The 13,202-nt window shown below is 42.1% G+C and overlaps 1 protein-coding gene across 1 annotated transcript in view; it reads left to right on the forward strand.

The window, feature by feature from the left end:
- LOC124875477 (IQ motif and SEC7 domain-containing protein 2-like) overlaps positions 1-13,202 on the forward strand; it is an 86,475-nt gene that overhangs the window by 69,868 nt on the left and 3,405 nt on the right. Inside the window, exon 17 of the mRNA XM_047377678.1 lies at positions 524-2,050. Coding sequence (XP_047233634.1) covers positions 524-1,741 — 1,218 coding nt within the window. The 3' untranslated portion in view covers positions 1,742-2,050. The remainder of the gene's footprint in view (positions 1-523; positions 2,051-13,202) is intronic.

A 13,202-nucleotide genomic window follows, 5' to 3' on the forward strand; every position in this document is an offset into this window, starting at 1 on the left:
ACGTCCTCCCTGACCTGTCTGCTGTTGTTCATTGGTCTTCATGATGCTGTTTGTTCACTAATGTTCTCTAACAAACCTCTGGGTGCAGAAACAAAACAACTGGGTTTGTACAGATATTATATTACACAGAGGAACTCTGTTTACTAAAGTAACAATCGTTGCGGTGGATTTCATTCAGGGAGATAACTGTAAAAAGGGCTGAGCACAAATGCACACAACACTGCAGTTCCATTAATCTTTTTCCTTCCACTTTAAAGTCATGTGCTACCTAGGTCTATTATATGAAGGATCAATGAGATACATCAAAGTTTATGGTCATAATGTGACAAAATGTAAAAAAGTTGAATGGGTGTGAATAATTTTTAGTTAATAAAAGTTTTATGTTTGTGAATAAAATGAAGTAAAAGCAGTTACAGTATATGTTTCTGTTGAACAACGTGAAATCTTGTTCTGTTACTTTTTTTTTTTTGACTTCTTTACCATCACATCCGTTTCTTTATCTTGCTTCTCTTCTTTTTCTCAGGGTTCCATCATTAGCAGCCCACGGCCTCACCAACAGCGCCCCCTGCAGGGTCCAAGTCTGTCCTACAGCCCTATGATGGTCCCTTCGTCTCCAGCAGCTTACCGGCCGCACCGCCCTACTCAGAGCCCCGGTACAGGGGTGGGGGGTGGGCCGGGGCTCTGTCACAACCAGGGAGGGGTCACAGCATCTCCTCTCGCGAGCGGGGTAGGGGCTGGGGTCGGAGGAGGGATGGTGGTGGGTGGCGTCCAGATTCCAGGAGGCCGAATGGGGAATTTTTTTGGCAGCCGAAGAGGCAAAGTTCCTGGTCCCCTGACAATGATGTCACCCCCTCCTCAGGGTCCACCAAGTCCTCTGATGATATCGTCACCCCCCCACTACCCTGCCCCCGCACCTCCCATCGCCCTCCCATCCTCCCCTTCCCCATGCCCCTCCCCATTGCCCAACCTCGGCCAGTCGGACTTGGCAGGAGCTGGAGGGGGTGGAGGTCCGGGAGGGGGGCCATCCAAGCTTCAGGCTTTGCACGCTCAGTATTGCCACGGCAACAGTGGAGGAGGCGGAATCAGTGTTACTGGACACCAGCAGCAACAGACACCACCTCCCCCCTACCATCACCATCACCGCTACCACATGCAGACCATGGCACAGCATCACGCCCTGTCGCACCGGTTTTCCGCACCCCTACGGCAAGGTTGCGCTCCCTCTCATACCCAGCCACATCAGAGGTTGCAGCAAGGCTCTGCCCAGCACCCGCGTTACAACATGGCCTCTGGCTTTACCACGCCCCCGCCATTGTCCCCGCACTCCCCTGTCACCCCTACTACCCCGCACGGACTCTACCACCCGGGCAGGCCAGGTGGAGGCACCAAGCTCCCTCTAACTATCTCGCACTCCCAGCCCCACCCGCACGCTCACACACACACTCACAACCACGCCGTGCACACACACTCCCCGCTCAGCCCGTCCCCCTCCGCAACAGGCTCCACCCACTTCATCTTTTCCACCCCGCCGCCTCAGACTCCTTCAGCACGCCTCGTCACCCAAACAGCCCCACAACCCTATACGCCCCAGTACCCTCCCCTGTCGTCCATCCCGCCTCCCCCTCCACACTCCCCGTTACCTCCACCATCGTCTGCACCGCTCTCACCGCACCCCCCAGGGGTGGGGCAAGGGGCAGGCCCCAAATCGAAGCCTGTCAGCCGGATCAGCACAGTCGTGTGAAGAGGCAGAAATCAAGGACAGTGGTGCGCAACCCTGCAGTGAGCCGCCAGGGGGCGATATTGAGGCTGAGCACAAGAGGAAAGAGGGGAAGAAGAGGGGGAGGACAGATGCAGATGTATCCAAATGGCCGCCTCATGAGGAGGAGAGCTTTAAGAGAAGGAAAGAGGAAGTTACTCAGCCTGTGCTATTTTCACATCGACTTTCCTCGCAGGTAGAAAGGTGTTTAAGGGGTAATTGCCTCTCAGCAGTGGCAAAACTCCCACTTAGGTCTGAAAATGTCCTTATGTCCCCTTCATACTGCCCCGTGAGGTGAGCCGAGTCTCAGTTGGACATTTTTGTAGTTCGTCACTGAAAGACAAAGTGTTCGTCTCATGTTGTGAGTACCTTTTTAACATTCTTGTGTCGCTGTAGTGGACAAACGGTTGAGGTACCAGTCAGGAAGGGAACAGTGCCTGATAATATAACATGAGGGTTAGTGCTCAGAGTTAAAGGGACAGCTTGAGTTTTTCTGAGAGTAGATTGAGTCCAAAAATAACAGTAGTTTTACACCATGTTGTGCAGCACAAAAATCAACACTTGTTTTTGATTTTGACATATTTACAAGCCATGAGGCAGAAGCAGAGGTGTTTAACATTAATATGGTGGAGTTTGTGTCTTAGGCGTGCATGACCTGTGCAATAGCTAACGATTATCAGTGTGTTTATGGTTAATATCCAATATGCAGGGATAGACTTGTTGTGATGTAAAGCCCTAATCAAGCATCTTTTTGACTACAAGAAGTGAAGCCGCTTAAAGACTTTACTCTGTGGACCATAAGCTTCCTAAAACCTTTAAATAAGCCATTTAAACAAAAACTGCAGGTGTCTTCGTTTTTGTTCTTCAAAAACTATTAAAAGCCTTTAGTCTTTGTGGATTACAGGGTTTCAGCAGGGGCCGCTGTTCTGTTGCTTTGGAATGGGACTTTTCCAGATTTCTTCTCTTTTTCCTGTAAATTTAGGGTTGATCTGTGAATGCTCTCTTTCTTTATCAAATATCCCAGTAAATATGAAAGTGTACGCCTGGATTTGTCAGAAATAATAATATCTGTCATTTGTATTTTATGCTCCATGATGTGTTTGTGACCCTAAATGTTGCCAGAGAAGGAGATTAAGATGAACGATGCCAAACAGGGGACTACAATGTTTTGCTGTTTTCTACTGATGAAGCCAGTGGAACTACTCTACCTAAAATACAAACATAGTGTTTTTATTTTTGATTTCATTCATCAAGATTACCTTACAGTGCAACTTTCTCAGCAGAAATGTTAATGAAACTGGGTGGGAAAATAAAATAAAAAGCCAGTTTTACTAAAACAACAATATGGAGATCAGGGTCCCACTTTCAAGAACTGAAGCCACCTGTCGGTAGAACAAGTATGTTTTTAATTGATCTTTATTGGTCCCTTTTCTGAGATGCTTTCTAACCAGACTGGAGAATCCTCCAAGCCAGGGGAGATAGTTGGTGATAGTTGGCGAAGGTGTGAAGTGGTCAAGCATGGTGCTGCAGTTTCCACTGGTTCTTGTTCACTGGTTTCTCTATGGAAACTCAGGACTTGACCAGATTCAGTGGTTGATATGTTAAAAGATGAGGTGGCCTAAAGGTAGGTTTGTCTTGCTGGCTATCTTGCGGTACTGTCTCTGGAAAACATGCTTTAATCCGTTTCAGTTTTCCATTTAAAGGTTAAACTTTTTTGATTCCTTGTTTCTCATTTCCATCTTTTTTTAAATTTCACAAAATTAATTTCAATATAGAACTAATTAAAAAGAAACTTTTATCCAAAATTACTCACAGTAGAGGACAACCAGCAACCCTGGCTCAAACATTAGGCGCTAAATCCAATGATAGGACAAAATACTGCAGAGGCTCCTGCAGATGATGAAGTGCAAAGTTAGGCCTTGGGCATGATTGAACAGTGACATCATTTTAACCCTCCGACATATAAAGACTCGAATGTTGTGTCCGGAAAACTGAAACCATTAGTATGGGTCTTTTCTACACAAAAATAGACTTCCAGGAGTTTCCAAACCAGTCATTTTGCCATTTCTAAAATGGTTCTTGGAAAACATGAGAATTATTTGTAGAAATGTCTTCGTTCCCATGGAAACACCAAAAGTGACCAAAAATGTTTAGTTAGAATTGGGTTATGACATCATAATTTTCTGATTGGTTTTATTGGTTGTCTGCATGAAGCACAAAGCTGATGTTTGAACGTTGTTTCAGGCTGGAACTGCTTTGTGATGCTGATATCATTATATTTCCATGCGGATCCAAGGGGGAAATAATTTTTAAAACTTTAGGATTTTCACATAACGGTGTTTTCAGGTGGCCGGCACCTCAGAGTCAGTTGAAAATTAACTAGCTGAACATTAACAAGTTCAAAGTGGATCTAAGACTCCAACATCATCTAGGAAAACCATTAAAACCTCAGTGGGAGCAAGATGGTGGGTCATGCAGATGTGAGGAGCCATGATCCGCTTTGAGTTTCCTTCGTACAGTTTTTAAACAATAAAACTACAGCTGTAGCCTGATGGTTTTGGTTTGAGCGACAAGTGTCGTTCCTCTCATGTCCAAGCCAAGACTGTGTTTTTATTACCAAAAATATTTCCAAACAGTCAATTTCTTCCTTTTTTCAGTAAAAATAAATGTGTAGGAGAATTCAGTTCCTTCAGTGAGCTGACTAGCAGGATGCAGCAATAGGTAGGGGAGGGGAGATATGTGGCCTGAGAAAGCTCTGGTCTTCCTTTGATTCAAACTTTAATCTCAATGAAGGAATTTAAACCACTAGAAAGGGATGCAGCCAAGTCATGTTAAAACTTTAGAAAACTACAGACTGAGTTTGTGGAGCTCCACTACCGACCTGAAATTAACCATGGTCAGGTTCTTAGGTACAGCTGCCAGGAGAGGAGAGGTCCTCTGAAATTAGTCTGTAGGAAACTTGCTGGTAGGGAAGGACACCTTTTTTTAGATGATCGCATAAACATGCAGTTTTAAATAAAAACCGTCTTAATAGATGCCGTAGTATCGCAGAACCACACCACAAAGTAGATGAGAATGATTTTCCAACTTCTGAAACAAAGATATACAACAGGTATTTTTCCAGCTAAAATGGAAATGTCTCTGTTTGGTGCTCTGGTCTTGGTCCCTCACTGCCTGACACTATAATCATGATTTAATGAAGTTAAGATATTAACTGCCTATACTGTGTAAACAGAATGTTAGTTCAAAAGTTCTGGACCAGACATATGAATTCAGTACCATCCGGTCTAGTTGCAGGGTAAACATTTTAGACCTTAAAGTGCCAGTGACATCTACTTTTCATGACAAATCTAATTACATTTATGGAAAGGAAAAATGGATAAAATATTTTAAATTCATGGCACTAAAATGAACAGTTGTTCATAAATTTCACTAAAAAGGCATTTCCAGGTGACTCCTTTGGCTCTTTTGTGACGTAGAAGGGGAACCCCGGCACGTAAACTGACTGCTGCAATGGCAGCAACACAGACAGCAGCAGAGAATCTGATGTTTCTGTAGATATATTTCAGTCACTATCAGAGAGACGCAGCAGAGTCAGGAGAAGAAAGTCAGCTTTCATCAGATGGAGCAACAGACGCTGCGGCGTGAGGACGACCATCTAATTCCACCAGAGTCTGTTGTTGCTGGATGCCGGAGCACGGTCGCAGTCAATCTGCATAAATCATACCGGACCACCAGGAAACAGAACCAGCACAACATCCGGATTTTCAAAATAATTCACTAAAGACAGACTATATCTTGCTGTATTAATAAATACACACAAGTATTATAAACTGAGCAATTAAGTATTAAATGCACCAAATGAAGCAACAAATACAGCTTCTCTGCCCTCAGTGAACTCATCCATTGTAGAACAAAACACATGAAAATATCTGGATGCATAAAACAAAAAATAAAGCAGTTTAACTGGTTTAATTTCCACAGAATGACTTGTTTTGGACCTGCTACGGCATTTATCACTGGCTTTTATTGAGCGATCTGCCTATGGTTCTAGGAGCTCCAACGGGCTTCGCAGCGGACCGGACCAGAACAGACCAGAGCAGATACAGTGTAAATCCAGGGTTACAGTAAATACAGCACTGATTGAAACAACCGGAGGTGAAGCTGAGCAGCATGGAGCAGCAGCAGCGACACGAGATGATTCAAGATCTGAAGACACCACCTGGTGTCATTTTTAACTTTATATCAGGATCTTTAGAGAAACATTTATTTAAATATATGCACGTGTAATTTATCTTATTTTAATAATAACGACTTTGGATTTTTAATTATTAACATAACTGCCGACATCTAAATGTACTTTGGCAACAAGGAAGTGTTCTTAACTGCTGAGCCTTGATCCATTTAGCAGCAGCAACAACCTTTTATTTGGAGATCTTTTCCCATCAGATGCTCTGAACAGCGTGGCTACAGCATCTGCTTCAACGTTCAGATATCCTGACCTCTGACATCATTTCTTTGGTGAATTCAAATATTTCTTGTTAGAAGCACTTTGCTGAGAAGTCCTCCAATCACAACTGGCTGTGCTTGGTGGGACCAGCCCATCTGTCCCTTCTCAGTTTTCCAGCTCTGATCCAGGAAGCTCTGATCCTCTTTGCTTCAGGAAAGTATTGCAGACTAACGGCTGCTGTTATAGTGTTGCTGCCACCACCAGCAATGCACCGTTTCACCGTATTAACACTGTTTTTAATGCAACTTGGCTTCTACGTTTATCATTAATGTTCACACAATAAATGACCGGAGACTTCCTCTTAGATGTCATTTCCAGGTGACTTTGGACTTGCAAAATTTAACATCGAAATATGTTTATTTTGTGTCACAATTGTCTTTTATCACGCCTTTAATCCTATTATAATGCTAATTACTGCCCAATTTCTTTCAATATTAATTCAGTTCAGTTTTATTTCTATAGCGCCAATTCACAACACATGTCGTCTCAAGGTTCTTCACAACAGTCAGGTTCATACATTCCAGTTAATTGTAACCATTGAACAGTTCAGTCAGATTCAGTTATTTATTCAAACTGGATACAAAGTTTTTCTATCTAAGGAAACCCAGCAGATTGCATCCAGTCAGTGACTTGCAGCATTCACTCCTCCTGGATGAGCATGTAGAGACAGTGGACAGTCACTGGCGTTGACTTTGCAGCAATCCCTCATACTGAGCATGCATGTAGGGACAGTGGAGAGGAAAAACTCCCTTTTAACTGGAAGAAACATCCAGCAGAACCAGAACCAGGCTCCGTGTGAGCGGCCAGCTGCCACGACCGACTGGAGGTTTGAGAGAACAGAGCAGAGACACAAAGAGAACAAAGAAGCACTGATCCAGGAGTACTTTCTATGGGAAGGAAAAGTAAATGTTAATGGATGTAGCTCCTTTAGTCGTTTCATCTAGAAAGAAAGAACAGATAAACTCTGATCCAGTTTTCAAGTCTAGAGGATGAAAGAGACCACATATATTTAGTCACAGTAAAAGAGAAAGAGAAAGGGTTAAACACTGAAAGACAGGGCCATGTGGATAATCGGTAGAGGGTGAGCATTAAGTTGTTGCCAGCAGAAGCTCAGACGATTCCCCTCTCCAGAAAGGTGTCACAGGTAGACACAGAGTCAGGCCAGGTGTAGCTTCTTGGAAGAGAAAAGAGAACAAAGTTAAAAGCTGAAATAACAGCAAATAATGCAAAATTGGAGAGTAGTGTGAGAATGTAGCGAAGAGGGTGAAAGTTGTCATTATGTCCTCCCGCTGCCTAAGCCTATAGCAGCATACAGGGGTGAAAGTGAGCCGGTCCGGTACTGCGTACCACTAAAAGATTCTGCGCCAGTACTGGGAAGAGGGAAGAACGGGTCTGCTATGAAGCCGTCATTCAGAACCAGCTATGGCTGCAAAAATTCACAAGCACGCAAAGAAGACCAGATCCGCTACCAAAAGGCAGTCTAAAACATGACTTAATCTGTTTATAAATATAGTTATTTTCCCCTCATTCCAAATTGTTTCTGAACTGTTCTGCTTTGATGGAGCCTCAATGCTCTTGCTTTGCTTCTCTCCCCTTGGAGCTCGAGGTTTTTATGAACGGCCAGCCTTTAAAACGAGCACCGCTACGTTTAATGTCTGTCTGCTCGCTGCTAAATACCCCAGTTAAAAGAAAAGGGAGAGAAACTAGTTGTGGTTCATGTTATTTTGATGAATTACAATACAGTACAGCTCAAAAACACCGCTTATGACCAGAGATTTCACAGACGATACACGAGAGCGCATGCGCGCTTACCACCAAAACAGAGCGGTTGCCAAGATCGGTGCGTTCGATTTAATGGACTGGGAGATTTTACATAGGTGGTGCACAGAAAAAAAACAAAATAAAACAACCGAACTGTCAAATGTTTAATTTAAATGAAATCAAAACTTGACCACAATGCAAAGAACTATAACTTCTTTGTTCAAAAGAAAAGATGGAAACTGAAGATGAAAAGTTATGCATCAGAAATGGTTTCATTGTTTGATGCATGGCAGTTCTTTAACAATTGAAATATATATATATATTCTACGTTGTCAAGTGATTCTAATTTCTACCTTATATAGACAACCTACAGTAAAGTAAAATATTGACACGTTTTAATTAGTTTGAACTTTGCTGAGAGAGAGAAAGATCTCGAGAGGGCCACAGATGAGAGTAACAATTAACAAACACACATTTTGTGTGTGTATGTGTATATATATATATATAACCCCCAGTGTATGTATGATGGAGCTAGATCATTAAGGGCTTTATATGTGAGGAAGAGAATTTTAAATTCTATTCTGGATTTAACAGGGAGCCAATGAAGGGAAGCTAAAATAGGAGAAATATGATCTCTCTTTTTAATTTTCATCAGAACTCTTGCTGCAGCATTTTGAATCAGCTGAAGGCTTTTAACTGCATTTTGTGGACATCCTGATAGTAACGAATTACAATAGTCCAGCCTTGAAGTAACAAATGCATGGACTAGTTTTTCAGCGTCACTCCTGGACAGGATATTTCTAATTTTGGCAATGTTCCGGAGGTGAAAGAAGAAAATCCTAGAAACCTGTTTAATATGGGATTTAAATGACATGTCCTGGTCAAAAAATAACACCAAGGTTTTTTACTTTATTATCAGAGGTCAATTTAATGCCATCCAGGTTAAGTGATTGACTAAGTAGTTGCTTTTTTAAAGTCTCCGGTCCAAAGACGACAACTTCTGTCTTGTCTGAATTTAGAAGCAAAAAATTTAAAGTCATCCACGTTTTAATGTCTTCAAGACATGCTTGTAGTCTATCTAACTGGTTGGGTTCATCAGGATTTATGGATAAGTAAAGCTGAGTATCATCAGCGTAACAGTGAAACGTTATCCTATGCTGCCTGATAATTTTTCCTATTGGAAGCATATATATAGTAAAGAGAATTAGCCCAAGTACTGAACCCTGTGGTACTCCACAATTAACCCTGTAGTTTAAAGATGATTTATCATTTACATGAACAAACTGGGATCTGTCAGACATATAAGATTTAAACCAGCCTAGCGCTGTTCCCCTGATCCCTACAGCATATTCCAGCCTTTTTAAGAGAATATTATGGTCGACTGGATCAAATGCAGCACTGAGATCTAACAGAACCAGAACAGACACAAGTCCATTATCTGAGGCCATAAGAATATCATTAGTGACTTTCAGCAGAGCTGTTTCAGTGCTATGATGAGCTCTGAAACCTGACTGAAACTCTTCAAACTGGTCATTGCTGTATAAATGCTCACACATTTGATTAGCAACTATTTTCTCAAGAATTTTAGATAAGAATGGAAGATTGGATATAGGTCTGTAATTTTTCAAGTCATCTCGATCAAGCGAAGGTTTCTTAAGAAAAGGTTTAATTACAGCTACCTTACCGTACCATACCAACTTTATTTATAAAGCACTTTATACACCGACAGGACCAAAGTGCTGTACACAATCATAAAAACAATGCAAAATGGAAAGAGATTGAATATAAAATGCATAGTAATGTATAGACACAAGATACCTTAAAAGCCCGTGGTTCTGATCCATTTACTAAAGATAGATTAATCATATCTAAAATGGGGCTGGTAATCAGAGGGAACACTTCCTTAAATAATTTGGTTGGGATTGGGTCTAACATACAAGTTGAAGGTTTAGATGAAGCTAATATTTTTGATAACTCAGGAAGCTCCACAGGATCAGAACAGTCCAAACACAGACCCGGTTCTGTTACTTCCAATGTTGTCTCACTTGCTGAGGATGAAGTAATCATCTTCAGGAATATGTCAAAGATTTTCTTTTTAATAGAATCAATTTTATTTAAGAAGAATCCCATAAATTCATGACTGCTGAGAGCTAAGGGAATGAATGGCTCAACAGAGCTATGACTCTGTGTAAGTTTAGCAACTGTACTAAAGAGAAACCTAGGATTATTCTTGTTCTCTTCCATTAATGATAAGAAAGAAGCTGTTCTAGCTTGGTGAAGTGTCTTTATACAACAGTAGGCTATTTTTCCAGTTTAAGTAGGAATCCTCTAGGTGTGTAGAGAGCCATTTTCTCTCCAATTTTAAACTTGTACTCGTCGTCTTCCGCTTTATCCGGGACCGGGTCACGGGGGCAGCAGACTCAGCAGAGACGCTGAGTCTGAATTTTAAACTCAAAGGTTATTAAAATTTGGTCAGACAGGACAGGGTTATGAGAAAATATTGTTATGTCTTTACACTCAATGCCATATGTCAGCACAAGGTCCGGAGAATGAAGACAAAGGTGGGTGGGTTTGTTAATGTTTTGAGCAAAGCCAATTGAGTCTAAGATAGCATTAAACGCTATATTTAGGCTATCACTTTCAGCATCTACATGAATGTTAAAATCCCCCACTATAATAACTTTATCTGTATTTAACACTAAATCAGATAAAAGGTCTGAAAACTGATCTAAAAATTGAGAGTAAGGACCTGGTGGACAGTACAAAACAACAAACAGAAGTGGTTTTAGTGCTTTGCAATTTGGATGAGGAAAACTAAGGATTAAATATTCAAAGGAGTTGTAGCTATTGATTGGTCTGGGACTAATCAATAAATCAGACTGAAAGATGGTTGCTACTTCTCCTCGCCCAGTATTTCGAGGAATGTGAAAATTTAAATAATTAGTAGGAGTTGACTCATTTATAGTAACATAATCCTCTTGCTGCAGCCAGGTTTCTGTGAGGCAAAGTAAATCAATCTGATTGTCACAAATCAGGTCACTAACTAGAAAAGTCTTTGAAGAGAGAGATCTTATGTTCAGTAAGCCACATTTGATTGTTTTATTTTTCTTTTTAGCCTGAGTTGTTTGTTTTTATTAGATTTTCCTGATTTCCTCGTTTTCGATTATTTTTTAATCTATTCAATTTTGGCCGTGGGCGAGACACTGTCTTAATAGGGTAATGGGTGGGTAGCAGTACAGAAGCTGCAGAGAGGAGTGTTAAACTACGACCCTGCTTCCTGGTCTGAACCCTGGGTTGTCAGAGGTTTGGAGAACTAATAAATTCAGCCAGATTCCTAAAAAGAAGAGCTACTCCATCCAAAATGGGATGGATGCCGTCTCTCCGGATCAGACCAGGTTTTCCCCAAAATGTTCGCCAATAATCAGTGTAGCCCACATTGTTTTCTGGACACCACCTAGACAGCCAGCGGTTGAATGACAGCATGCGGCTAAACATGTTGTCAATGGTCCGATCGGGGAGGGGAGAAAATGACGGAGTCCAACATTGTTTTGGCAAACTTACACATCGAAGCAACACTAACTTTGGTGACCTCCGATTGGCGTAACCGGGTGTCATTACCGCCAGCGTGAATAACAATCTTACTGTATTCACGCTGATCCTTAGCCAGCAGTTTCAGGTAGGATTTGATGTCACCCTTTTTGGCCCCTGGCAGACATTTGACTATGGTCGCTGGTGTCTCTAGTGCCACGTTTCTGACTATGGAGCAGCCAATTACCAGAATTGGCTTCTCAGCGGGTGTGTCGCTGAGCGGGAAAAATCTGTTAGAAACGCAGACGGGTTGGTGGTGACCTGTGGGCTGGGATCTAGGACTATGCTTTCTAGTACCGTCACCCAGCCGGCCTGAGGCCCCGGTTGCGCGGGCTCTGCTGGAGGACTGCTACGGGGAGCTACCCTTGGTGGCGTCCAATTCAGACACCCTCGCCTCCAAAGCTACAAAAATGCTACATTTATTACTCGTACCATTATCACTAAAGGAGGCAGAGGAGTAACTAAACATCTAACACAGAGAGCAGGAGAGAGGAGAAGACTCAGAGAAACAGCAGAACGGGTAGCCATGGTGGAGCTAAAGCTAACGCTAAGCTAGCGACCCCTTACCACTACTAGAAGAACCGTGTTAGACACGGAGAGTCCCCAAACGTTAAATATAGCAACAGAAAGTAAGTGTTTTAACGTGCTTATGTATTAGAACAAGTTAGATATCACAGTAGAGAGAAATCAGATCAAACGAGAGAGCTTCACACACCAAACAATCCACCGAGTGCAACAGTGAAAACAGGAAGTGACAAATACACCTTACCACACCTGTCCTGCAGAAGCATTAAGATTTTTTCTTTCAATGTGTGCATTTGTGAGAAAAGCTTTTCACAGGCACTTTAACATTCTGGTGTAGATTGTCCAGGACATGGTGGTCCTGAGGGTTTAAATAGCCAACTGGACTTTCTCTTGTTTCCTGAAGTTTGTGGGTCAGAGGTTAAACACCTTCAAGAAATGAGAGAAATTTCCAGATGCCCTTAAGCATTTAGTATTATAATGGTTACAAATTTAATAATGAAGGTTTACAGTGAAACAGATGAGTCAAAGCATGAAGCATTCATTGGGAAAACTGATGGACGACATTGAGTCTTGGAGCGATGTGTCTTCATTTATTTTAGCTTTATATATTACAGGGATTCTAGTTTGCATGATTGGTAACCTCTAGAAGATGGATGAACAAAACTCTTGATGTCTTCAGTAAAGATCCCCACTAACACTCCCACTAAATGGAAGTGAAGCTCGCTTCATATTTTACAGAGTTTAACTGAAACACCTGATTTCCCACCCAGTTCCAACTGCACTGTGTTGGTAAGCAGTAACAGAAAACTTTCTGTGGAGGATGAGTGATGTTTTATCCGCCACCTGGCATGTTTCAAAAGGGAGAATAAGGTGCCTTCAGACATAAGGATGGTACGTGAATCACCTTGATAAAAGACGACCCCATATCTGAGTCCACAGAAAATGAGAAACCTTTTTCTGCATTAATAAGAAACAAATGGAGGCTGGATGGACTGCGCCTTTAGTCACCCTCCTCAAAGAAACAAAAGGACCTGAAACTTGGACCTAAAGTCTTCTGGAAGC

The sequence above is a fragment of the Girardinichthys multiradiatus genome, chromosome 1 (assembly GCF_021462225.1).
Source record: "Girardinichthys multiradiatus isolate DD_20200921_A chromosome 1, DD_fGirMul_XY1, whole genome shotgun sequence".
Lineage (NCBI taxonomy): Eukaryota > Metazoa > Chordata > Actinopteri > Cyprinodontiformes > Goodeidae > Girardinichthys > Girardinichthys multiradiatus.